This window comes from Oncorhynchus tshawytscha, linkage group LG30 (assembly GCF_018296145.1).
Source record: "Oncorhynchus tshawytscha isolate Ot180627B linkage group LG30, Otsh_v2.0, whole genome shotgun sequence".
NCBI classification, from domain to species: domain Eukaryota; kingdom Metazoa; phylum Chordata; class Actinopteri; order Salmoniformes; family Salmonidae; genus Oncorhynchus; species Oncorhynchus tshawytscha.
In genome coordinates, this window is record NC_056458.1 from 8,931,104 (window position 1) to 8,956,027 (window position 24,924).

General features: G+C 42.3%; 1 protein-coding gene, 1 long non-coding RNA gene and 1 pseudogene across 2 annotated transcripts; all 3 read left to right on the top strand.

The window, feature by feature from the left end:
* Nucleotides 1-59: 59 nt before the first annotated feature.
* LOC112228823 (adenylosuccinate synthetase isozyme 2) lies at nucleotides 60-5,713 on the top strand. The gene is made up of 13 exons (XM_024394498.2): nucleotides 60-325; nucleotides 930-1,032; nucleotides 1,130-1,198; nucleotides 1,307-1,357; nucleotides 1,458-1,524; nucleotides 2,759-2,866; nucleotides 2,972-3,053; nucleotides 3,331-3,457; nucleotides 3,558-3,712; nucleotides 3,887-4,011; nucleotides 4,157-4,254; nucleotides 4,383-4,532; nucleotides 4,636-5,713. The coding sequence occupies exons 1-13, from the start codon at nucleotides 101-103 to the stop codon at nucleotides 4,686-4,688; spliced, it is 1,413 nt and encodes a 470-aa protein (XP_024250266.1). The 5' UTR covers nucleotides 60-100; the 3' UTR covers nucleotides 4,689-5,713.
* A 135-nt stretch (nucleotides 5,714-5,848) lies between these two features.
* On the top strand, nucleotides 5,849-16,327 carry LOC112228824 (annotated as a pseudogene).
* Nucleotides 16,328-18,751: 2,424 nt separating this feature from the next.
* Nucleotides 18,752-23,742, top strand: LOC121841441. Its single transcript, XR_006080469.1, has 3 exons — nucleotides 18,752-19,589; nucleotides 20,924-21,077; nucleotides 22,242-23,742. It is a non-coding gene; the product is annotated as an uncharacterized LOC121841441 (long non-coding RNA).
* Nucleotides 23,743-24,924: the final 1,182 nt, after the last annotated feature.

The window sequence follows — 24,924 nt, forward strand, 5'->3', positions numbered from 1 at the left end:
CCTTTCTGCCTGCTTCAATTGAAGTAGGACCAGTGTGAAAAAGCACACTTCCTTTAAGAGAAACCCGCTCATTTCATCTTCCGGCATCGCACAGAGCAGCATGGCAGCAGACAGCACAATGCCTAATGGCCAAGAAACGGCCTCCTTGAACGGAGAGCCTGCTTTCAAGCGACCTCGGGAGAATGGACAGGTCGAGTCCCTGCGGACTCCGAAGGAACCTCGGAATAAAGTAACCGTGGTCCTCGGTGCGCAATGGGGAGACGAGGGAAAGGGGAAAGTGGTTGACCTGCTAGCAATGGACGCAGACCTAGTATGCAGGTGTCAGGTACGTAGCTAGCTTTGCTGACTAGCAACCTAATGTTCGCTAACCCAGCAAAACACACGGCATTTGAACTTCACAAAAATACGGAAGTCGATAGGCTGCGTTAGCAAGGCCTAAACAAAACCAATAATGACTAGTGTATAACAATATTTAGTAATCTATTAGCCACATCATGCAAGCCTACAAACGAACTGTACCGTGGTCCGCTAGCTAAACTTGCTATCTAGTGTGGTAGCTGATAACGACCCCCAACAAATGTGTAATCTAGAGATTACTAGCTATAGTAGTTACGAAATGGAGTTATCGAGATCCTTCTCAGCTCCCGTGGTGAAACACGACCTACATTGGTTTCATTCGATTAACTTTGACCTTGTGATCAGTGCCCTGTTTGCAGTCAAGCTAGATAATGGCACTGGCTGCTGCAACAGAGAAGCCCAAGGCATTAGGATGTGTTGGATGGCCCATGCTAGTGTGCAACGTGTCCATATGTTGTACTACATTTCCGTTTGTGTTGCCGTTCAAATGATGCCCTACCAGTTGGCTGCTAATTAACAGAACTGCGCTTGTGCACCTCTTGGTTTTCAAGTAAATATTGTGTCTCATCCAGGGAGGCAACAACGCAGGCCACACAGTGGTGGTGGACTCTGTGGAGTATGACTTTCACCTGCTGCCCAGCGGAGTGCTCAACAAGAAGGCGGTCTCATTTATTGGTGTGTTGACCCTCTCACTGGCACTTCAGCCTCCAAGCTGCTTTCACTTATTTGGATTCCTGTTCAAGTCATCCCTAACTGAACTGGTTATCCACAGGGAACGGGGTTGTGATACACCTGCCTGGGCTCTTTGAGGAGGCTGAAAAGAACCTGCAGAAAGGCAAAGGTAAGTATTTGCAACAACAAAAAAATAGGCTTGCAGGAACGATGAGGGATAAAAGGGTGATGGATGAATGAAGTGGAACAAGACCTGCTATTTGTTGTCTTTGTCCAGGACTGGAAGGATGGGAGGAGCGGTTAAAGATTTCTGACCGTGCACACATTGGTAAGTCTGTATGACTTGGTTGTATGTTTTGCAAACCTATGGTTTAGTGTTTTGCAATTTACATTAATTTACTATTTTTCTTTGCCTCATCTGTTCATAGTGTTCAACTTCCACCAAGCTGTTGATGGGATCCAGGAACAACAGAGACAGCTACAGGCGGGAAAGAAGTGCGTGGGTTTTACTGTATGAGAAAGTGATGAGTATCTGGGCTCATATTTATAAAGCATGTCCGAGTACAAGTGCTTGATCTATGAGACTTTTTGTGAAGACGAGCCCTCTTAATTTGACTATACTATTAAAAACATCACCATGTGGAGATTTTTAAATACACTACAGAACCAAAAGTATGTGGACACCTGCTCATCAAACATCTCATTCCAAAATCATGGGCATTAATATGGAGGCCCCCCCCTTGCTGCTATAACAGCCTCCATGGACTTCGCTTTGTGCAGCGGGCATTGTTGGGCTGAAACAGGAAAGGACATTCCCCAAACTGTTGCCACAAAGTTGGACGCACAGAATCATCTAGAATGTCATATGCTGTAGCGTTAAGATTTCCCTTCACTGGAACTAAGGAGCCCAAACCATTATTTCTCCTCCACCAAACTTTACCGTCGGCACTATGCATTGGGGCCAACCCCTGATTTGTCTGTTGCACTGCCAAATGGTGAAGCGTGATTCAGCACTCCAGTGAATGCGTTTCCAGAGACCAATGGCAGCGAGCTTTACACCACTCCAGCTGACACCTGGCATTGCTTATGGGGATCTTAGGCTTGTGTGCGGCTGTTCGGCTTCAGCACTCTGTGGTCCTGTTCTTTGAGCTTGTGTGGCCTACCACTTCGCGGCTGAGTCGTTTTTGCTCCTAGATGTTTCCACTTCACAATAACAGCACTTACAGTTGACTGGAGTATGTCAAACTGACTTGTTGGAAATGTGGCATCCTATGATGGTGCTGTGTTGAAAGTCACTGAGCTCTTCAGTAAGGCCATTCCACTGGCAATGTTTGTCTATGGAGATTGCATGGCTGTGTGCTCGATTTATACACCTGTCAGCAACGGGTGTGACTGAAATAGCCGAATCCACTAATTTGAAGGTGCGTCCACGTACTTAGTTTTATTTGCAAAAATAGGTAATTTTTATTAGTTGTAGGCCTATTAGTAGTTGTACAGCAAATGTATGTTTTTGTGCTTTTCTTGTTACAAAGTATTGTTTATTTTATTTTTCATTTGGACACTTGAAAACGAGATCCTACAAAATGTCAAACAAATAAATATGGTCCGTGATTGCAGCTATTAAAAAATGAAGTCATGGTAGCCTTTCTAAACTACTGCCTAGTCAGTATTGTATATTCCTTCTGTGGCACTCCTGAACATCCACTATCTGTTTCTGTTTGTTTTCCAGTTTGGGAACCACCAAAAAGGGCATTGGACCTGCCTATTCTTCCAAAGCTGCTCGTAATGGACTGAGAGTCTGTGACCTTGTGTCTGATTTTACTGTCTTTGAGGAGAAGTCAGTACAAAAATGGTTTTTAAGAATGCATGGTGATGCTTTCAAGCCTTAACTTTATTTAAGTCATTGATGTTGATTGCTAGTGGATGTCCTTTTCTTCCACAGGTTCCGTGTGTTGGCAGAGCATTTCTTGACTATGTACCCCAACCTCAATGTTGACATTGACAATGAGCTGCAGCAACTGAAGGTAAAAAGAATATTGCTTGAATGACATATCTTTACTTAAATAAAACGTTGGACTTATCCATCACCTGCCCAGGATGCAGTCAGGGATGCTAGTCCAGTTATGTCTTGTTTTTGAGGGGTCTCTTTATGCAGGTTGGTACCGTCTCAATTGAGCTGGTTCCTTGCAGCACAGCTCTTGATAGTCTTCCAGTAGTGAACAGAAAATGTAAAGGGAAGATGCTGAGAGGTTTCTCTGTGCTCCAGTATGTGTTTAGTCACTGATTTTCCTTCTTTTCCAGGAGTATGCTGAGAGGTTGCGTCCGCTTGTAACAGATGGGGTGTACTTCATGCACAAGGCCCTCACTGGGCCCAGTAAGAAGATCCTGGTGGAGGGAGCCAATGCAGCCCTCCTGGACATTGACTTTGGTGAGAACAGAAGGGGTTGAGAGGGTAAAATGATTATGCTCCTCTGCTGTTTGCCATTGGAATATAATTTGAAGGAAGTGGAATAATTTGCATTTTTCAGGTACCTACCCATTTGTCACGTCCTCTAACTGCACTGTTGGGGGAGTGTGCACTGGCCTGGGTGTGCCCCCATCCTATGTGGGGCGGGTGTATGGTGTGGTCAAGGCCTATACCACCCGGGTAGGCGTAGGAGCTTTCCCCACTGAGCAGGACAATGTGAGTGGACAGAATTTGTTGTGCGGAATCAATGTTGTGTGCAGTATGAAAGTCTTGCAGTATGAATTTGTTGTGGCATAAACATACCGTCTATTCCAGTACTTCATATTTGCATTCAGTTTTTTACAGTGAATCCCAGATCTGACTGCTGTTGTTGTGTTGGTTGTGGTCCAGGAGGTTGGCAACTTGTTGCAGTCCAGAGGGAGGGAGTTTGGTGTGACGACGGACCGGCAGCGCCGCTGTGGCTGGCTGGACTTGATTCTGGTCCGATACGCCCACATGGTCAACGGCTTCACTGCGTAAGGCTCAGTCTCTCCTCCTCCTTGTGTTCTTCTTTCTGGATGTGTTCCATACTGTGTGCCTTGTAGTTATTGGAGCACAGTGTTCACCCTCCACAATGTTGATTCCATAATCATGTTTGACACGACTGTTCCTCTCCCACAGCATCGCTCTGACCAAGCTTGACATCCTGGACACGCTGTCAGAGATCAAAGTCGGTGTAGCCTACTCTGTTGATGATGAGCCCCTTCCCAGTTTTCCTGGTAAATTTCTCCCTGTCTGGGAGGACTAATCTGATCTTGTTCTGTTCACTTTACCATTAGACACACTTGATTTGGCTTGACCTGTGTGCTGGGTAGACTCCCATCTCATTCTCTCTCTCCCTCTGTAGCCAATATGGACGTGCTGACACGGGTGTCTGTGAAGTATGAGACGTTACCTGGATGGTGCTGCAGCACTGAGGATGTGAGGTGCTTTGAGGAGCTGCCCCCTCAGGCACAAAGCTACATCCGCTTCATCGAGGACTTCTTGCAAGTGCCAGGTTAGTCAAGAAAACAAGTATGGGGATTAAGCAGCCTTACTAAAACAGTCTTATTTTCATAATTGCTCATATATTCACTGTGAATTTTTGTTTCACTTTTCAGTGAAATGGGTTGGAGTTGGGAAATCCAGAGAGAGTATGATCAAGCTGTTCTGATCAGTTGGGGGTTTGGTAACTTATCCACCACAACAGCTGCTTCGGACCATAATGATGTTTTGTTGATGAATACTTAGATGACTATAAACCTTGGGTTAAAGTCCCAACGTCTGTTCTGCAGAAAATAAAAACATCACCAGCAACGTTGTTAGTGAAACGTGAAGTAACCGTTTGAGGTTCACTTTCACATCGACTCTTCGGAACAGTAATGCATAACTTCCATTCCATAGATTTCTTTAGTTCTGATATGAAAGACATTATTGGTGTGTTATGGCGTTCATCCTCCATAGCTAGTAACCATCCCAGGCTTCCATCAACCTTTTCATTCCATTGAACTATTGTAGTAACACAAGTTTTTACAACCCTGTAGGAGTTCGTAATATATATTTTTAGGTTTCTTTAAAAATTTTAAAATGACCTCACCTTGTAGTAAATGTTTTGCACAATCTTTGCTTGAAGGTATACTTCTGAATTGTATCTAGTTTCCCAGAGTCAGATGAACTAGTGGATACCATTTGTATGTCTCTGTCCGGTATGAAGGAAGTCAGAGGTAGTTTCACGAGCCAATGCTAACTAGCATTAGCGCAATGACAGGAAGTCTATGGGTATCTGCTTCATTTGACTCTGGGGAAGTAGATAACGGGCCTCATTGCCAAAATCCCCAAGTATCCCTTTTAAGGGTCTTGATACTAGACCAATGTTGAGAGGCCTCGTAATTAGGTATTTCCATGAGCTGGCATGTTGTGTGAATGAATTATAGGCATGATTTGAGATGCAAAAGAGATGCTGTCTGAAAGCCTTAGTTTCATATTAATCATTAAGATCAAGAACTTGGGATTGCACACGAACACACTGGTTGGTATTTAGAAAATGTAGAAAACCATGGAACTCCACATTAATAATGTATATACAAACTACAAATATTTTCCATAACATTTAATTCAGTGTAATTCAAAAAGGAAACAGTATGCTTCTTCTCACCTGCTACAACCCAAAAATGATCAATAAAATAAGTGTCATTGCTATTCTGTTTGAGTTTTTTGTTAATGATAGTATTTGTTTACTTTTCAATGTATTGGATAGCAGACCAATTACTCCACATAAGTCAATGATATGCTTCTTTCTTTATAAATAAGTACATTTCAAGACTATGGCTGTGTTCCAGAGCATTCAAATCAAAAAAAAATGTCACGTGCGTCGAATACAACGGGTGTAGACCTTGCAGTGAAACACTTACACGCCCTTAACCAACCACACAGTTATAAGAAACCTAAAAGGAGATGATAACAATTAATTAAACTACGCGATTTTTAAAAACTTTGGCAAAGAGTAAAGTTTACAAAACCTAGTCCACTCTGTTCATAACATATTTTAGTTTTAAGAACAGAACAGTATTGAGAGAAAATGTGCAGAATGTCTGCCAAAATCCATCTAGTTCCATCTTCCCCCCCACTGCCAACCACTGGGCTTCCTCTCACTACAATATTTGATAGTGAGTGGAAACTCCAAGCGGATGCTTCATATTTATACATCCGGTGAAATATCTGTCTCATTGTGCCATCTGTGGTAAAATGCCGCCTTCAAAACAACTGGGTACTCGGAAAGATACGAGGTAAAATCATGACATCAGTGATCTTCAGGTCGGAGCTCTAGATAGAGTTCCTGAGTTGGAATTCCGAGTTGGATGACGGTTCAAATCGATTTTCCAGTCGGAGATAGTTGTTTTGAACGCACTGAAGTCGGAGATTTCCTAGTTCCCATTTGTTTTGAACGCTGTATTATATTAGAGAAGCAGTTTTAGCCTATCTTCGTATTATAATGTATTTGGTGGAGTGATCAAATAAAAATGATAAATAAGTAGCGAGCCATATTACTTACCGGTAAGATATTGTTGGTATTGAAACCTCACTATGGGTCGAAAAGATACCCTTATTACACATGCTTAGTTATGTATCCAGACTGTTTTTGTGGTGCCAATGTTTTTACTGTAACGCTAACTACTACAGTAGCTAACGTTATATTGTTACCTAACCTAGTAGTAGCTAGCTAGGCTAATTCAGTTTTGGTAACCAGGATGCTAACTAGCAGCAGGTTTGTTTTGAGAATATTGCCATTCACTCACCACCCACACAGAGCCATCCCATCTTTTGTTAGCTAGATACATCTAGGAGAATAACATTTAGGAATATTGATGCCGTTGGTCCTAGATTATAGTTTGTGGATTCTGTTAATATTAGCCGCCCGGCTGTGTGTAATGAGGTACCTAGCTAGCCAGCTAAAGTTAACAAATAAAGTAGCTTCTTAATACTTGTTTGCTGTTCTGACCATAATTCGACGGTTACCGTTTTGGCCAACTCATTTATTAAACTAGGTCATCAGTTAAGAACACATTCTTATTTACAATGACAACCCACTGTTCCCAGGCTAACTGCCTTGTTCAGGGGTAGAAAGACAGATTTTTACCTTGTCAGCTCGGGGATTTAATCTAGCAATTTTTTGTTTACTGGCCCAACGCTCTAGGCTACCTGACGCCCCCAATCATTATATTAACTAACAAGCGTTAGTGTGTTCTGCCTTCAATGGCTAGACCGCTAGTACCTCAACTAGTATTAGGTCAATCAACAAGTGGTAATCTGGATTTTACATCATTGGATTGTTCTATTTTGCATTACTGCGCTTTGTTGATCTTTTTAGACTTATTTTTACCAGCAGGTTCTTGGTTGACTTGGTTAATAACCCTGACCCTAAAGATTGCACAAAGCTATGGGACATTCAAGCTATTTGCATGTCAGGCACATTATGTAACAGAACTGTATCCTTATTCTGGGAATCACTATTTTACTTAACGGTCACTTACCTCACACATTGGTTCTCACTTTTCCATTGACTACTCTGCTCTTTTATCTCTTAGTAAGCAAGGGGAAATAAGTCACTCTTCGAGAATAGTTTTGTAGACAGACCAGTGTTGCCCAACCCAGGTCCTTGAGTACACCCAACAGTACACAGTTTTGTTGTGGCCCTTGACAAACACACCTCATTCAACTCATTGAGGGCTTGGTGATTAGTTGACAAGTTGAATCAGGTGTGCTTGTCCAGGGTTACAATAAAAATGTGTACTGTTGGGAGGGACCAGGGTTTGGAACACAGAGCGTTCTTAAAGAAGAACATTCATTTTTATTTATTTGCTGAGTGTCTATATAGTTGTTCGGGGTGGCTTTATCCTATCCTCAACAACACAAGTGAAATGGTCAACTTGTTGACAGCCTAGCTAGCAGCTACGGTCTCATTTCAGATGCAATGCTTCCTGGGACACTTTGATGTACTTGTCATCTTGGTTCTACAAGTCTTTTTGATGGAAACATTTAACACAATTCTTACTGGAGTCAGGTGAATCAAAACAAAATAAAATTGTATCGATCACATGTATCAAATACTACAGATGTTGACTTGAAGTACAGTGAAATGCTTACTCACATGCCCATTTATAACAGTGTAGAGTTACAAATGAAGACATATTTGCTAAATAAATAAGGAAATGATAACACAAAACAATGAGGCTATATACAAAGACTACCAGTACAGAGTCAATGTTCAGGGGTACAAGGAAGTTGCGGTAATACAGTATGTACCTATGGCTAGGGGTAAAAGTGAGTAGGCAGTCAGGATATATAATAAACAGAGTGGCACCAGCAGTGTGTGTGTGTGTGTGTGTTGGAGTCAGTTTAGTATGTGTGGGGGTTTGGGTAGAGTCTAGTGGGTGTGCATAGACCCATTGCAAAGAGAGTCAGTGCAAAACAATTAAAATAAATAATAAAGGTGGTCAATGTAAATAGTCTATTTACATAAATAGCTATTTGATTAACTGTTCAGCAGCCTAATGGCTTGTGGGTAGAAGCTGTTCAGGAGCTTTTTGGGCACAGACTTGGTGCTCCGATACCGCTTGCTGTGAGGTAGCAGATAGAACAGTCTATGACTTGGGTGGCTGGAGTCATTGACAATTTTTAGTCCCTTCCTCTGACCCTGCCTGTTATAGAGGTTCTGGATGGCAGGGAGTTCGGCCCGAGTGATGTACTGATGTCTGAAGTGGGACTCTGTGTTTTCTCCAAAAGGTGATGCATCTGAGCATCCATGAACACGTGTCGTTGCCACGGTCCTAGGAACAGCCAGGAAGGGGTGTACCTAGGGCTTGCCCAGACCCAGTCACTGCTGATCCAGCCACAGGACCCACAACTCACAGCGCCTAGTCCACCTCCACCTGACCCATGGTGGACATAAGCAACATGTCTTGCAGGGACCGCACCAATGAGTTCCAGTTTGTCTGCAGGTCACTACAGGGGAGACAGGTGAGCAACATAGAAAGGCCATGTACAGTCGTGGCCAAAGGTTTTGAGAATGACACAAATATTAATTTTCACAAAATTTGCTGCTTCAGTGTCTTTAGATATTTTTGTCAGATGTTACTATGGAATACTGAAGTATAATTACAAGCATTTCATAAGTGTCAAATGCTTTTATTGACAATTACATGAAGTTGATGCAAAGAGGCAATATTTGCAGTGTTGACCCTTCTTTTTCAAGACCTCTTCAATCCGCCCTGGCATGCTGTCATTTAACTTCTGGGCCACATGGTGGCAGTCCATTCTTGCATAATCAATGCTTGGAGTTTGTCAGAATTTGTGGGTTTTTGTTTGTCCATCCACCTTTTGAGGATTGACCACAAGTTCTCAATGGGATTAAGGTCTGGGGAGTTTCCTGGCCATGGACCCAAAATATCGATGTTTTGTTCCCCTAGCCACTTAGTTATCACTTTTGCCTTATGGCAAGTAGCTCCATCATGCTGGAAAAGACATTGTTCGTCACCAAACTGTTCCTGGATGGTTGGGAGAAGTTGCTCTCGAAGGATGTGTTGGTACCATTCTTTATTCATGGCTGTGTTCTTAAGCAAATTGTGAGTGAGCCCACTCCCTTGGCTGAGAAGCAACCCCACACATGAATGGTCTCGGGATGCTTTACTGTTGGCATGACACAGGACTGATGGTAGCGCTAACCTTGTCTTCTCCGGACAAGCTTTTTTCCGGATGCCCCAAACAATTGGAAAGGGGATTCATCAGAGAAAATGACTTTACCCCAGTCCTCAGCAGTCCAATCCCTATACCTTTTGCAGAATATCAGTCGGTCCCTGATGTTTTTCCTGGAGAGAAGTGGCTTCTTTGCTGCCCTTCTTGACACCAGGCCATCCTCCAAAAGTCTTCGCCTCACTGTGCATGCAGATGCACTCACACCTGCCTGCTGCCATTCCTGAGCCAGCTCTACTGGTGGTGCCCCGATCCCGCAGCTGAATCAACTTTAGGAGACAGTCCTGGTGCTTGCTGGACTTTCTTGGGCGCCCTGAAGCCTTCCCAACAATTGAACCGCTCTCCTTGAAGTTCTTGATGATCCGATAAATGGTTGATTTAGGTGCAATCTTACTGGCAGCAATATCCTTGCCTGTGAAGCCCTTTTTGTGCAAAGCAATGATGATGGCACGTGTTTCCTTGCAGGTAACCATGGTTGACAAAGGAAGAACAATGATTCTAAGCACCACCCTCCTTTAGAAGCATCCAGTCTGTTATTCAAACTCAATCAGCATGACCAAGTGATCTCCAGCCTTGTCCTCGTGAACACTCACACCTGTGTTAACGAGAGAATCACTGACATGATGTCAGCTGGTCCTTTTGTGGCAGGGCTGAAATGCAGTGGAAATGTTTTTGGGGGATTCAGTTCATTTGCATGCGAAAGAGGGACTTTGCAATTAATCTGATCACTCTTCATACCATTCTGGAGTATATGCAAATTGCCATCATACAAACTCAGGCAGCAGACTTTGTGAAAATTAATATGTCATTCTTAACTTTTGGCCACGACTATGTATGTTCGGAACTACTATCGAATGTTGAGAATCAAAACATTCTCTAGCTTCCCTACAATGGGTGTGGATGTACTTTACAATTGCATACCACCCAGTTTAATTTCACTGATCAATGTTGATTGAGGTTCCTTTTTCTCCAGGATGGGGTCCATTTCAGACAACAGTGACTTTACCCTCATGGCAAAGTTAGTAGCATTACACTGTGTTATAAACACTAATTAATTATGAGAACAGATGCATCTTTTTATATACAGCCCCTCTGTCAGTATCCATATAGCCTACTTAACTGTTTGTTTATTTCTGTTTAGGAGGATTGGAAAGGACTTGAGTAACACTTTTGCCAAACTAGAAAAACTCACAATATGTAAGGAAGCAATCTCAAACAAACAAAAAATGTATGTGATTAGTGTCCACAATATGGTAATGGTTATGTAACTTACTGATTCTTATCTTTCCTAGTTGCCAAAAGGAAATCCCTCTTTGATGACAAAGCTGTGGAGATTGAGGAGTTAACCTACATCGTTAAAACGGTGAGGAGAGACATAGGCCTCTATTAGATTCCGTCGTTATGCAATGTTATGCTACAGTGTTTATACAGTGCATTCCAAAAGTATTCAGACCCCTTCCCTTTTTCCACATTTTGTTACGTTACAGCCTTATTCTAGAATGTATTTAATTGTTTTTTTCCCCTCATCAATCTACACACGATACCCCATAATGACAATGCAAAAACAGGTTGACATTTTTGCAAATGTATTATAATTTTAAAAAACTATCACATTTACATAAGTATTAAGACCCTTTACTCAGTACTTTGTTGAAGCACCTTTGACAGTGATTACATCCTCGTCTCTTCTTGGGTATGACGCTACAAGCTTGGCACACCTGTATTTGGAGAGTTTCTCCCATTTCTTCTCTGCCGATCCTCTCAAGCTCTGTCAGGTTTGATGGGGAGTGTCGCTGCACAGCTATTTTCAGGTCTCTCCAGAGATGTTCGATTGGGTTCAAGTCCGGGCTCTGGCTGGACCACTCAAGGACATTCAGAGACTTGTCCCGAAGCCACTCCTGGTTTTGTCTTGGGTGTTTGCTTAGGGTCGTCATCCTGTTGCGAGGTGAAACTTCGCCCCCAGTCTGAGGTTCTGAGTGCTTTGGAGCAGGTTTTCATCAAGGATCTCTCTGTACTTTGCTCTGTTCATCTTTCCCATCAATCCTGACTAGTCTGCCAGTTCCTGCTGTTGAAAAACATCCCCACAGCATGATGCTGCCACCACCATGCTTCACAGTAGGGATGGTGCCAGGTTTCCTCCAGACGTGATGCTTGGCATTCATGCCAAAGAGTTCAATCTTGGTTTCATCAGACCAGAGAATCTTGTTTCTCATGGTCTGAGAGTCCTTTAGGTGCCTTTTGGCAAACTCCAAGCAGGCTGTCATGTGTTTTACTGAGGAGTGACTTCTGTCTGGCCACTCTACCATAAAGGCCTGATTGGTGGAGAGCTGCAGAGATGGTTGTCCTTCTGCTTCTCCCTTCTCCACAGAGGAACTCTAGAGCTCTGTCAGAGTGACCATCGGGTTCTTGGTCACCTCCCTGACCAAGGCCCTTCTCCCACAATTGTTCAGTTTCACCGGGCTATAGGAAGAGTCTTGGTGGTTCCAAACTTCTTCCATTTAAAAATGATGGAGGCCACTGTGTTCTTGGGTACCTTCAATGCTGCAGACATTTTTTGGTACTCTTCCCCAGATCTGTGCCTCGACACAATCCTGTCTCGAAGCTCTATGGACAATTCCTTCGACCTCACGGCTTGGTTCTTGCTCTGACATGCACTGTAAACTGTGGGACCTTATATAGACAGGTTTGTGCCTTTCCAATTCTTGTCCAATCAATTGAATTTACCACATGTGGACTCCAATCAAGTTGTATAAACATCTCAAGGATGGAAACAGGATGCACCTGAGCTCAATTTCGAGTCTCATAGCAAAGGTACTGAATACTTATGTAAATAAGGTGTTTCTGTTTTTATTTTCAATACATTTGGTTACATTTCTAAAAACCTATTTTCGCTTTGTCATTATTAAGGTATTGGGTGTAGATTGATGAGGATCTTTTTAACATTTAATCGATTTTAGAATAAGGCTGTAACGTAACAAAATGTAGAAAAAATCAAGGGGTCTGAATACTTTCCGAAGGCACTGTATTTACAGAATGCTATTCACGCACACTTCAGGCACACTTTATTAGATGCCTTTTGAGATGTAAAAGTAAACTGTCTATTTTTGTTTTCTTTGTACAGGACATAAACAGTTTGAATAAACATAGCACAGCTGCAGGGCCTTGTGCGCTCCAGACAAAGTCAGAATGGCAAACATCTACAAACACATTCCAACACCATCGTTGTCTCCCTCCAGGTAACTTCCACGCTCTGGCATTCTGATAGGCCACTGGTTTTATCCAATGTAGACTTTTACATGTTGCGTTCATTTTATAACAGCCTTTTTCTGTTCTAGTCAAAACTGGCATCAATGTCAAACGACTTTAAGTCCGTGCTGGAGGTCAGGACTGAGGTAAGGCATGCTGACACACCTCTTTTCACAGTAAATCTTTTGACCAGACTAGTTTCAATTTTTTTGTTCCATTTACAGTGGGGTACGAAATTATTTACACCCCTGAGAAAGATCAGCGAAAATGACTGTATAAAATACTGAGCTATAGGTAACTGCCAAAATAAAGGAAACACATAGGTGTTAAGTTAATTAAGCAATTGACATCCCATCATGCTTAGGGTCGTGTATAATAATGCTGGGCAGGCCATTATTTTGACTACTATGGCTATGCCCCCATAGAATGAAAATGACCCATCCACAGGGCATGAGTGGTCACTGAATGGTTTACTGAGCATGAAAACAATGTACACCATATTCCGTAGTCTTCTCAGTCACCAGGTCTCAACCCAATTAAACACTTATGGGAGATTCTGGTGCAATGTCTGAGACAGCATTTTACAACACAATCACAAAACACCAAATTATGGAATTTATGGCGCCTCCCTCCCATAGAGTTCCAGATACTTGTAGAATTCATGCCTGAGTGCATGGAGCTGTTCTGGCTCGTGGTGGCCCAACACCCTATTAAGACACTATGTTGGAGTTTAGTTTTTTTTACCTGTATTTTGTATGCAAAAGAAAAAAGAAGGGAAATTATATTATTTTAAACTAATACAATTGCTTAGAGAAAGAAGTAATCATTTTTATCTCAAAAAGGAAGGGGTCAAAATGATTGACACCCCTGTTTTCAATACCTCACCTTGCGAGGATAATGGCACTGATAGTTTTTCTTAAATGTTTTTATGATATTGGAGAACACATTGGGAGGGATCTTAGACCATTCCTACATACCACAATCTGTCCAGATCCTTGATCTCCTTCGTCTGTACTTATGGACAGCCCTCTTCAGTTCAAACCACAGGTTTTCATTGGGTTTCAAGTCCGGAGACTGAGATGGCCATTGCAAAATGTAGATTTTGATGTGTGCTTGGGGTTATTGTCTTGCTGGAAGATCCACTTGCAGCCAATTTTCAGCCTCCCAACAGAGGCAACCATGTTTTTGGCTAAAATGTCCTGGTACTGGGTAAAGTTCATGATGTCGTTGACCTCAACAAAGGGCCCAGGACCAGTGGAAATAAAATAGCCCCATAACATCAAAGATCCCCCACCATATTTCACAGTAGATATTGGGTTATTTTCTGCTCATGCATTCTCATTTAAACGCCAAACCCACCACTGGTGTACATGGCCAAAGAGCTCTATTTTCATGTCATCCAACAACGCCTGGAGTTTGCTAAACGGCACTGGCACATGGATTGGAACCGGTGCTTTGGTCATATGACATGAAAATAAAGCTCTTTGCCCACGTACACAAGTGGTGGTTTTGACGTTGAAATGAAAACCCCTACCTTTTTGAGGAAACACATTAGTTGTTAAACAGCTTGCTGTTTTATCAAGGATGTCAATACTTTTGGACCCCACAGTATATTTGTTGGTTCATAAACGGTTTAAACATTGATTTTCTTCTCGCCCCCACACTCTATTCCCTTTGTAGAACCTCAAAGAGCAGAAAACTAGAAGAGATCAGTTTTCTCAAGCTCTAGCATCCTCCTCCTCCCATCTCCATGCCAGCAACTTCAGTGAGGGAAAACTAGTATCAGCTCTAATGTACAAAACAACAGGAAACAGTACAGCCTGACTTCCTACTCTCTCTTGTAGGTAACTCATTGTTATTGCTGGACGACTGTAAAAAGACAGGTGAGGTCTCTGTAGATATGGAATTCTGCGCCAGTCAACAGCTGCAGCTCATCAATGAACAGGTATTACCTCAGCTCCTCTTGACTATGTGGCGTTAAAGGGATGGTGACAATAATGCCCCATCCCGGGGCGGCAGGGTAGCCTAGTGGTTAGAGCGTTGGACTAGTAACCGGAAGGTTGCAAGGTCAAATCCCTGAGCTGACAAGGTACAAATCTGTCGTTCTGCCCCCGAACAGGCAGTTAACCCACTGTTCCTAAGAATTTGTTCTTAACTGACTTGCCTAGTTAAATAAAGGTTAAAACATTTTTTTTTTAAATAACAATTACATTTAAAGCTTGACACACTGTCCACTTTAAATGCAAACGCTTTTATGGACTTGTTTCTGGATTCATGTGTAAATCAATAATACTGGTTGTTGCTAAATAATTGGCATTCATGCTAAGTGGTCTAACTCTTGTGGCGTGTGTTGTACAGGACTCGTACATCCAGAGGCTTGCAGACACCATGCAGAACATAGAGAGCACCATCGTAGAGCTGGGCTCTATATTCCAGCAGCTGGCCCACATGGTGAAGGAGCAGGAAGAGACTGTGCAGAGGTGAGGGAGAAATGGAAAGATAGACAGAGATTATCAAGCTGCTGGTAGAGATGCTTTGTCCCTGATATGACATAGTTGTTCCAGTGTTTTGTTGAGATTACATATCTTAACTGTGATCAGACGGGGCGTGCAGTGGTAAGCAGGCTAGTGGAACCTCTGACACTCATTGTCCTCCCCTTTTCCCATCCTCTTTCCTGCAGGATTGATGCCCACGTGAAGGACAGCCAGCTCAACGTAGATATGGCACATTCAGAGATCCTCGTGTACTTTCAGTCTGTCTCATCCAACCGCTGGCTCATGGTCAAAATCTTCCTCATCCTCATAGTATTCTTCATCGTCTTTGTGGTCTTCTTTGCCTGAGGACCAGGAGGCACTTGGCTAAGAATGATAGGAAGGAGGATGAGAAAGGGAGGAATTGTGCTGGAGGAGAGTAGAGTGGGGAGGAAATAGAGAGGATGTGTGGGGAACAGAGGAGTAGCTGGATGGGTGGTGTGTTCCCTCTGTTTCTCCTTTGTTTTTCAGACTTTCTCTTGTGATTTAAAGAGAAGACCACTACTAACAAACAATTCTATGTGTCAGGATGCAGTTGTGTTAATAATAGCTGTATGGGAGGTAGAAAGGAGATGAAAAATATTATTATCCTCCATTGTATGGAGTAAATAGATGATGATGATGATGGCAGGATAGGAGATTATTGCAGTTGGATTAACTTTCTTTTTGTTTTCAAATCAAAATAAACTTAATTTTTATTTCACCTTTTTTTAACCAGGTAGGCCAGTTGAGAACACGTTCTCATTTACAACTGCGACCTGGCCAAGATAAAGCAAAGCAGTGTGACAGAAACAACAACACAGAGTTACACATAAAGAAATGTACAGTCAATAACACAATAGAAAAATATATGTACAGTGAGTGCAAATGTAGAAGAGTAGGGAGGTAAGGCAATAAATAGGCCATGGAGGCGAAATAATTACAATTTAGCATTAACTCTGAAGTGATAGATGTGCAGATGATGATGTGCAAGTTGAGATTCTGGGGTGCAAAAGAGCAAGAGGATAAATAACAATATGGGGATGAGGTAGTTGGGTGTGCTATTTACAGATTGGCTGTGTACAGGTAGCTGCTCTGACAGCTGATGCTTAAAGTTAGAAAGGGAGATATAAGACTCCAGCTTCAGTGATTTTTTTTGCAATTTGTTCCAGTCATTGGCAGCAGAGAACTGGAAGGAAAGGTGACTGGCTTTGGGGATGACCAGTGAAATATACCTTCTGGAGCGTGTGCTACGGGTGGGTGTTGCAATGGTGACCAGTGAGTTGAGGTAAGGCGGGGCTTTACCTAGCAAAGACTTATAGATGACCTGGAGCCAGTGGGTTTGGCGACGAATATGTAGTGTGGGCCAGCCCACGAGAGCATACAGGTCGCAGTGGTGGGTAGTATATGGGGCTTTGGTGACAAAACATATAGACTACATCCAGTTTGCTATCACAGTGCAGAGTAGAGTGTTTTAGGCTATTTTGTAAATGACATCGCTGAAGTCAAGGATCAGTAGGATAGTCAGTTTTACGAGAGTATGTTTGGCAGCATGAGTAAAAGAGGCTTTGTTGAGAAATAGGAAGCCGATTCTAGATTTAATTTTGGATTGTAGATGCTTAATGTGAGTCTGGAAGGAGAGTTTACAGTCTAACCAGACACCCAGGTATTTGTAGTTGTCCACATATTCTAAGTCAGAACCGTCCAGAGTAGTGATGCAAGTCGGGCGGGCGGCTGCGGGCAGCAATCAGTTGAAGAGCATGCACTTAGTTTTACTTGCATTTAAAAGCAGTTGGAGGCCTTGGAAGGAGTGTTGTATGGCATTGAAGCTCATTTGGAGGTTTGTTAGCACAGTGTCCAAAGAAGGGCCAGAAGTATACAGAATGGTGTTGTCTGCGTAGAGATGGATCAGAGAATCACCAGCAGCAAGAGCAACATCATTGCTATATATACAGAGAAAAGAGTCTCCCCGAGAATTGAACCCTGTGGCACCCCAATAGAGACTGCCAGAGGTCCGGACAGTAATACCTCCTCTAGGAGTTTAGGGCTGTGAATGCACTTCTCTTCTTTGATGGTTAGAAAAGCTGATGGGAAATGTTTTGGCAACACATAACTTAAACTGTACATGCGTTGTGTTGCACAATGCTATCATGCACATGAAAGGACATCCATCATGACAGTCATCTTGATGTGGTTGATCTGAGATAAGTGAATGTACTGTGCAAGTGAAGCATTGCCAGTATTTCTGACTATGCTTTTATTTTCTCTAGTCAGATCCTGTATGTGCAGAACATGCAGTTAGGACAGGAGAAAATGTGTGTCTTTAAAAAAAACACACAAAAAAAACGTTTTGAACGGTGACCTCAGTCATTTGGCTGACCAATAACGTCATCCAAAATTCCATGACCGTTGCAGCTCTACCGGTTATTTAAAGTATGTTAAATCATGGTCTGCACATAACACCTGATGAGTGATGTTTTACAGACCGTGTTCTCCCCCGCACATCTCTTAAAGAGAAAAAAAGATACATTATTTATAGATAATGTAAACAAACTATCACATGAACGTTTTTAAATCTTGGTTGTATCTGTGCTCCTGAGGTATCTTGTCAAATTAAATTAATTGTTGAAATTCTCATTTGTTATGTCTCCAGAGCAGAGGTTGCTGGTGGGATGAGCTATAGGAGGACGGGCTCATTGTAATGGAATAGGAAAAAATGGAACAGTATCAAACATATGGAAACCATATTCCATTCCAGACATTACAATGAGCCGTCCTCCTATAGCCTCCCACCAGCCTGCACTGCTCTAGAGTCCTTTTTGTTCAAGGCAATGACTCAGAAAGACACTGGGGGAAAAAAATTCTAATGTACAAACTCATCTGCTTAGCTCAAATTCTGGAGCCAAGAAATATTGTAATGGAAATTTTCTGGATTTTTCCCACCCAATGTATTTAGCCTGCACTCATTACCACTTTTCAGTTACTGTTTTACCCATTTCTTCTGTCTTTGGATATCTTGGAGGAAGTATTGTAGATCATGGCAAATGTTATTGATGCCCCTCAGTTCTGTATTTTGTCTGATGCCTTTGTTGCAAATAATGTAAAAGTAATGTAAAAGTGAAAATAAAAAGTAACTATTTTAAAGTGTTTTTTTTTTCATTGTCAAATGGTAACTGCCAAAATAATGGAAACACTTGATTAAATGACGTAACATAGTAAATGTAAACCTCGGGACACTCAAATTAGTATGATATGTTATGTTTGGTATGGTTAAAAAATAAACTAAAATAGTGTGTTTGGTAGGGCATATAACGCAAACATCTAGCAACTGAAAGGTTCGTGTTCGAATCCCATCACGGACAACTTTAGCATTTTAGTTCATTACCAACTTTGCAACTTACCTCTTTTTTTTTTAGCTACTTTGCAACTACAGTACATAGCATATTAGGTAACCCTTCCATAACATTAACCCTTTTACCATAATGTTAACCACAACAAATTGGAATTCGTAAGATCTCATACGTTCTGAAAATGTGCAACATATTGTACGAATTGCAATTCTTAACATATCATGCAAAATGTAATTTATAACAAATCATACAAAATGGATGATGGACATCCACAAATTAATACATACCAATACGAAACATTAACATATCAAACTAATTGGAGGGAACCAGATTTACCTTTACTATGTTGTGTCTACCCCTGAGTCCAGGTTTCTCAGGCATGCTCCTAGACCTCCTGTTGACTTCTATGGCTGCCTCTTCTCTCTCCTCCTCATCTTTGGACCACCCTTCCTGTCCTGTGTTCCCCTGGCCTGCTGTCCTGCTCCACATGGGGTTGATGCAGATCTGGAAGGTGATGGAGGAGAGGACCTGCTGCGTTTCAGACTTCAGCGGGCGGCCCCTAACTCTCATGTCCTTGTCTCCCTCTTTCTTGTCCAGGCAGTCACACAGCACTGAGTGAAAGATACGAGACACCTCGCCCACCTTCGGTTCCAACTCTGTCACCAGCTTCCTTGTCCTAGACATGACAAAGATTATGTATGGAGAAAAAGAGAGAGAATGGTGAGTTTGATAGTTCATGGCTGTGATGACTTGAACTGACATTGTCTGTCAGGACTGTTTAGAACCTCCTGCTACCTCAGTTTGACAGGGCCAAACTTGCAGGAAGGGATTTTGGCACAAACATCCTGGAGCTCCCATTAGTTCCCCAGGGGTGAGAGTGTATGGGCGCATTCGAGCTGATCAGTATTGTCAAGTCGGTGACCATCGCCTTTCAGTGTGTTGCATTATGGGTAGAACATTTGTCCGACTTGAGACTGCATGTCGACTGATTTTACAAAAATCATGTGATCAAAGGTCACGCTGCAGTTGCTTCTCACTAACTGCATCATGCAGCCATCACCTGCATTGTGGGAGGCACTGTACGTCGACCAATCATTAGTGGAGGTTTTAGCCCACGCAAACATGGACAAAGACATTTAAAACAGGAACCAACTTTGCTGTGATTCTAAAGCTACAGGGGATACAAATGAAGGTGAAATTTGGGATCACACTCTATTAACCAATTAATTATACACACGTTTTCAGTTAGGAAGTGTATCATATGGGGGTATAAAGAGTTTATTTCGACATTTATAAAAACTTTTATAAGCAATCGCAACTGCCATGTTTATATGAGCCTTGCTGCCATGTTTATATGAGCCTTGCTGTTGGAAAACCACTACAGTGTCAATTAAAGTGAGTTCTTATCTTAAAAATATCCAATGAATATAATACATCATGAATAATTAGGAATCTAATAATTACAATGAAAGATCCAATGGGAGACAATGTACATTATTTTGCCCTGTAATAGCTTCTGTGCCAAGTGAGTAGAAAGGCGGATGTCTAAATTCTAATCTGCTATTAATAATTAATAATATTAATGTGTCAGACCCTTATTGATTGGACCAGCATTTCCCCAGTCAGTGACAGGTTAACGTGCCTTGATTTAGATTGGGAATATATGCTGCCATCTGAGCAGAATCACAGTCGCTATCTCCAGTCTATTTATTAGGGGGATTTTAGAGTAGAAAGAATTCATGTTAAAGTAGCCAAAACAGTAGGCGCATATGGTTAAAGCCAGATGATTACTACATAGGCTCTGACTGCTGTCACTACCAAACAATATATCCTCCTGAGTACTACATCTCTCATATGGGGATGCACTTCTTTCTGTGACTACTTTAATCCAATTACGGTTTTACAGAAATAATTACTGTGAATAAAAATGCTTAGTATTGTAATTACCTAAGTAAGTAATACATGAAAGACTGTCCAGAACACAGGATTGAGTTCTCGAAATTAAACTGTTTATGCTCACACAGGCTACTGATTTCCGACGCTCACTTTTTCAGGCCGTAAAGAGGCAGAACAATAAACAGCATGGTCATATTACAGAAGCTACTGTGCCCAGCCCCCCGCGCCTCCACCAATCACACCAGACATTCCTTTGATTGCCAGACAGCAGGTTGACTGGCATGCTGGACCCCGTGAAACCTTTATTAACTGGTAAATGATGCATTGATAACAACAGAACTCAGTTCAGCCACAATTCCATTAGGCCATGCACTGAACACTGGACTGATTGGAGTAGTTTGAGAAAAAAAACATTCAGAAATGTAGTTGATACTGAATAGATGTTTGCCATTGGCAAGCTTCATTTGATAGAAATGGTGAAATGAAGTCTGAGTTTATAATTGTAACCACATTATCACAGGCTACTTCATTAACAAAGAGTCTACCAACCAATGTTGCAGTTACTCTGTTGTTCCTTTTTTACTAAGCTGCCTTTAAATAATATGAACGATTTTTATAACTAAACCGAGATAGACCACAGCCTGTAGTTTAAAATAGGAACACATGATCCATAGTGGGCAGAACAATCAAGGAGGTGGGCAGAGCCAAGCACGAGCTAGCGAGATCCTATTGGTGCTTTCTAGAATTAATTTGCATATTTATGTTGGGGAACGCCTGCTCTGTGATGTGTGCATGTGCAAAAACTCAATCTGCCTTTGCATGCCTTCTAAACAAGGCAATTTTTAAAAACTTTGGCAAAGGGTAAAGTCTACAAAACTTTGTCCACTCTATTCGTAACAGATTCTAGTTTTGGGAACAGAAATTTAAATTGAGATAATGTTTAATCAATGAGTAAATTAGCAGAAAGTTGGCCAAGATACATCTCATTCCATCTTCTCTCTCCCTACTTATCATTCCCTTATCACTGCCGGCCACTGGGCTTCCTCTCAGTACCATATTTGGTAATGAGCGGAAACACCAAGCGGAAGCTTCACCTTTATACATTCGGTGAAATATCTGTCTCAATATTTCACTTCTGGTTTTCAGTGTGGCAAGCTCATATTCGACAAAATTGCAGACGTTTGCAAACAAATCAATTTCCAGACCCAGAAGTCCATGCATCATCATAAATGGGATAAAGGAGGCTTAGATGCAAAAATGCCCTAATTGAAAACAGTACTCATGATGGAAGTGAAGTCATCATCCACCTCATCTTTACTTCTCTTATAGCCCCTCCCTTTTCTCCCATCACCACCACCCACTCTCTCCTTTTCACATGTAATTGCGGGTTTTTCACTCCATCTATTGCCCATCCCTTGTAAATCTGCCCCTCTCTCTCTGAACTCTCTCTGCTTTGTCTCGCTTCTCTTTGTTTAGGTAAACATCTTGCAGAGACAGAGAATACTAAGATACCAACTAGGAGAAGAGTAACTGGGAATCTGAGTACTGCAGTCATCTCTGAGGGAACAGAAGGAAGGACTCTTACATTTTCTTATATTGTCCTTGTAAAAATGATAAGATAAGTTGCGATGGTCTCGATGACATTACAACAACCGTGTTTGACAGTATTGACATGATATTTCAGTTTTTTTTTGTTTTAATAAAATGGTTTTCTCTTCCAATTCAGTTCTGATTTTCATGCTGATCTCTTGAAATGAATCAGGGGCTGTTTCAAATCCAACAGATTGAACTGAAACCTTTGACCCTTGATATTCTGTCAGAAATACATCACTATTTTACCCCATCAAATATCTAGAGTTTAATACAGGGTAGGGTGTTTTGATTGGGTGGTCAACTGGCCACTGATTGGCTCAAGGCATACCACTGCACTTGTATTTCCCTCCTTCCCTCTTCTGTACTTTTATATTCAAATGTCCAGTCTCCACTCAGACCAGATACTCTGATTATTGTCAGCGGTATATGGATTATTGTATATTCCTGTTCTTTCTCTGATTAATCAGTTTCTCTTTTATGTTTACTTCAAGATTGGCAGTATATCTCCTCTATGCCTCTCTGTGCTTGGCCCTGATTTACAGGCTCCCAGCCCTCTGAGTAATAAGACTCCTGTTTCATAGCAGTTGGAATCAGTTCAGTTTTTTGGTGAGCAAAGGGGATCTGCAAGCTCTCACAGATTGAATTGACAAAGCTAAATGTGCATTAAAGTTACTTTGGTGGGTATTTGTACTGTAACTAATCAAATTCTCATTGTCTGCCAGTGTACCATACCAGCAGTACAGTATAGAACAAAGTGCTTCTCAAGATTGGTATAACTTCCAAGCATTTTCTTCATAAAAAGTCTTACCATTTGCATGCAAGCATTATATTTGTGCTTATTCTGCTTAAAACTGTGTTGCATTTTAACATAGCTAACATTGATGACTACAGTATATGCAGTGACAAAGGAGAGATAGGGGGAGAAAGTTTGTGTTGGTGTCAAAGCCTTGTTAAACTGAGTAAGCGACTAATATATTTCATACTGACTGACAATGATGGCAATTGGCCCAGAGTTAACAACATGGAGGTACATCAGTTCATTGCAAATTTGACTTTTTATTCTTAGACTTCTTAGACTTAGTGAGACCTAGCTAAGAGTCTATTAGAGAATGTAGGATTTGAATACTATGAGAACACAGTACAGAATTCTCCTCCCCTCAAAAGATTTATACAAATTCAATGCTTATACACATCATTACTAACATTTTTTTTCTTCAATCATCAGGTCACAGAGAGAGAGAGAGAGATAAGTAGATAAGCTCAATTTTTTTTCCCCTCGCAAAAATCCATTCACAGAGCTGGAGGGAGACATGGTGGAGCTCAGAGAGCTAGTCCACACAATCAAGAACAAACCCACAAAACAGACCAGCACAACAACCCCCCACCCCCAACAAGACCCAGAGGGCAGAAGGTGGAGATGGACGGCTGACTGAGAGAGCCGGCTGCTCTACGGACTGAGGGGAGAGAACTTAGAGAGGCACACGTGGCACTGAAGGACGTGGTCAGAAAGCTGAGGTGTGACAGAGAGCAGGACACTCCCCGAGACAAGCCAGCAGAACAGCCCACCTCAGATCCAGACCCAGTCCACAACTTCAACACCCTAATGGGACAGACAACATAGGACCCACCAACCAAACAGACCCCACCCCCTCCTAACAGCCCTCCTGTCAGCTCCCCCGATAGCACTCTTGACAACCACCCACACATCTTTTTCTAATCCAAGATGGCGTAGCAGTTCAGACGTCTTTGTCTTGTCATGTCCCGTGTGTATATATATATATATTTTCCTTCGTATATATTTCGTATATATTTTTTATATTTTTAAGCTCAGTTTCAACAAACACTCCTGCAACCCGCCTCACCCAATGTGGTATGGATCTGCTATTTTCTGTACTTTAGAACCGGAACCCCCAACAGAAGATAGCCAGCTAACTAGTTACTAGCTAGTAGTCAGTTAGCCACTGCTAGCGGTCATCAGCTAACCTTAGCCCGGTCAACTCCTGCCAGTCTGCACAGCGCGATTCAACCCAGTGCATACCGGACTGCTTTTTCTCCACATGTCTAGTTTCCTACCATAAGCTCTGAACCTTTTCACCTGGATCATCACAGCTAGCTAGCTGCTATCCGAGTGGCTACCCCCTGGCTAACGTCTCTGTCCCGAAGCAAGCACCAGTGAGCCTGGAACTGCCCATCTCCTGGCTAGCTGAAGAGGTCCATCAGCCACTCCTTGGGCTACAATACATATTTTGCCAAATGGCCTGGAGCCCTTTTGCTGCCGACACGGAGCCCCACCGAATCCATCACGACTGGTCTACCGACGTAATCCACCCGAGGGGTTTCAACAGCCTTCTCCGTCGCGACGTCCCCTGAAGGCCCATCCGCTAGCCTGCTGGCCACGGCCCGCTAGCTGTCTAGAGCATATCGGACTGTTAGCTGAAGAGGACCATCAGTCAATTTCTTGGGCTACAATACCTATTTTGCCAATTGGCCTGGACCCTTTTAATGCCTACACGGAGCCCTGCCGATGCAACACGACTGGTCTGCTGTCCGAGGAGGATACAACAGA

Bases quoted from the DNA above. Each gene is read 5' to 3' on its own strand.
- LOC112228823 (XM_024394498.2), top strand. From the start codon at position 101: ATGGCAGCAGACAGCACAATGCCTAATGGCCAAGAAACGGCCTCCTTG. The intron at 3,054-3,330 runs GTAAAAAGAATA...CTTCTTTTCCAG, and splicing joins ATGAGCTGCAGCAACTGAAG to GAGTATGCTGAGAGGTTGCG. The intron at 3,713-3,886 runs GTGAGTGGACAG...GTTGTGGTCCAG, and splicing joins TCCCCACTGAGCAGGACAAT to GAGGTTGGCAACTTGTTGCA.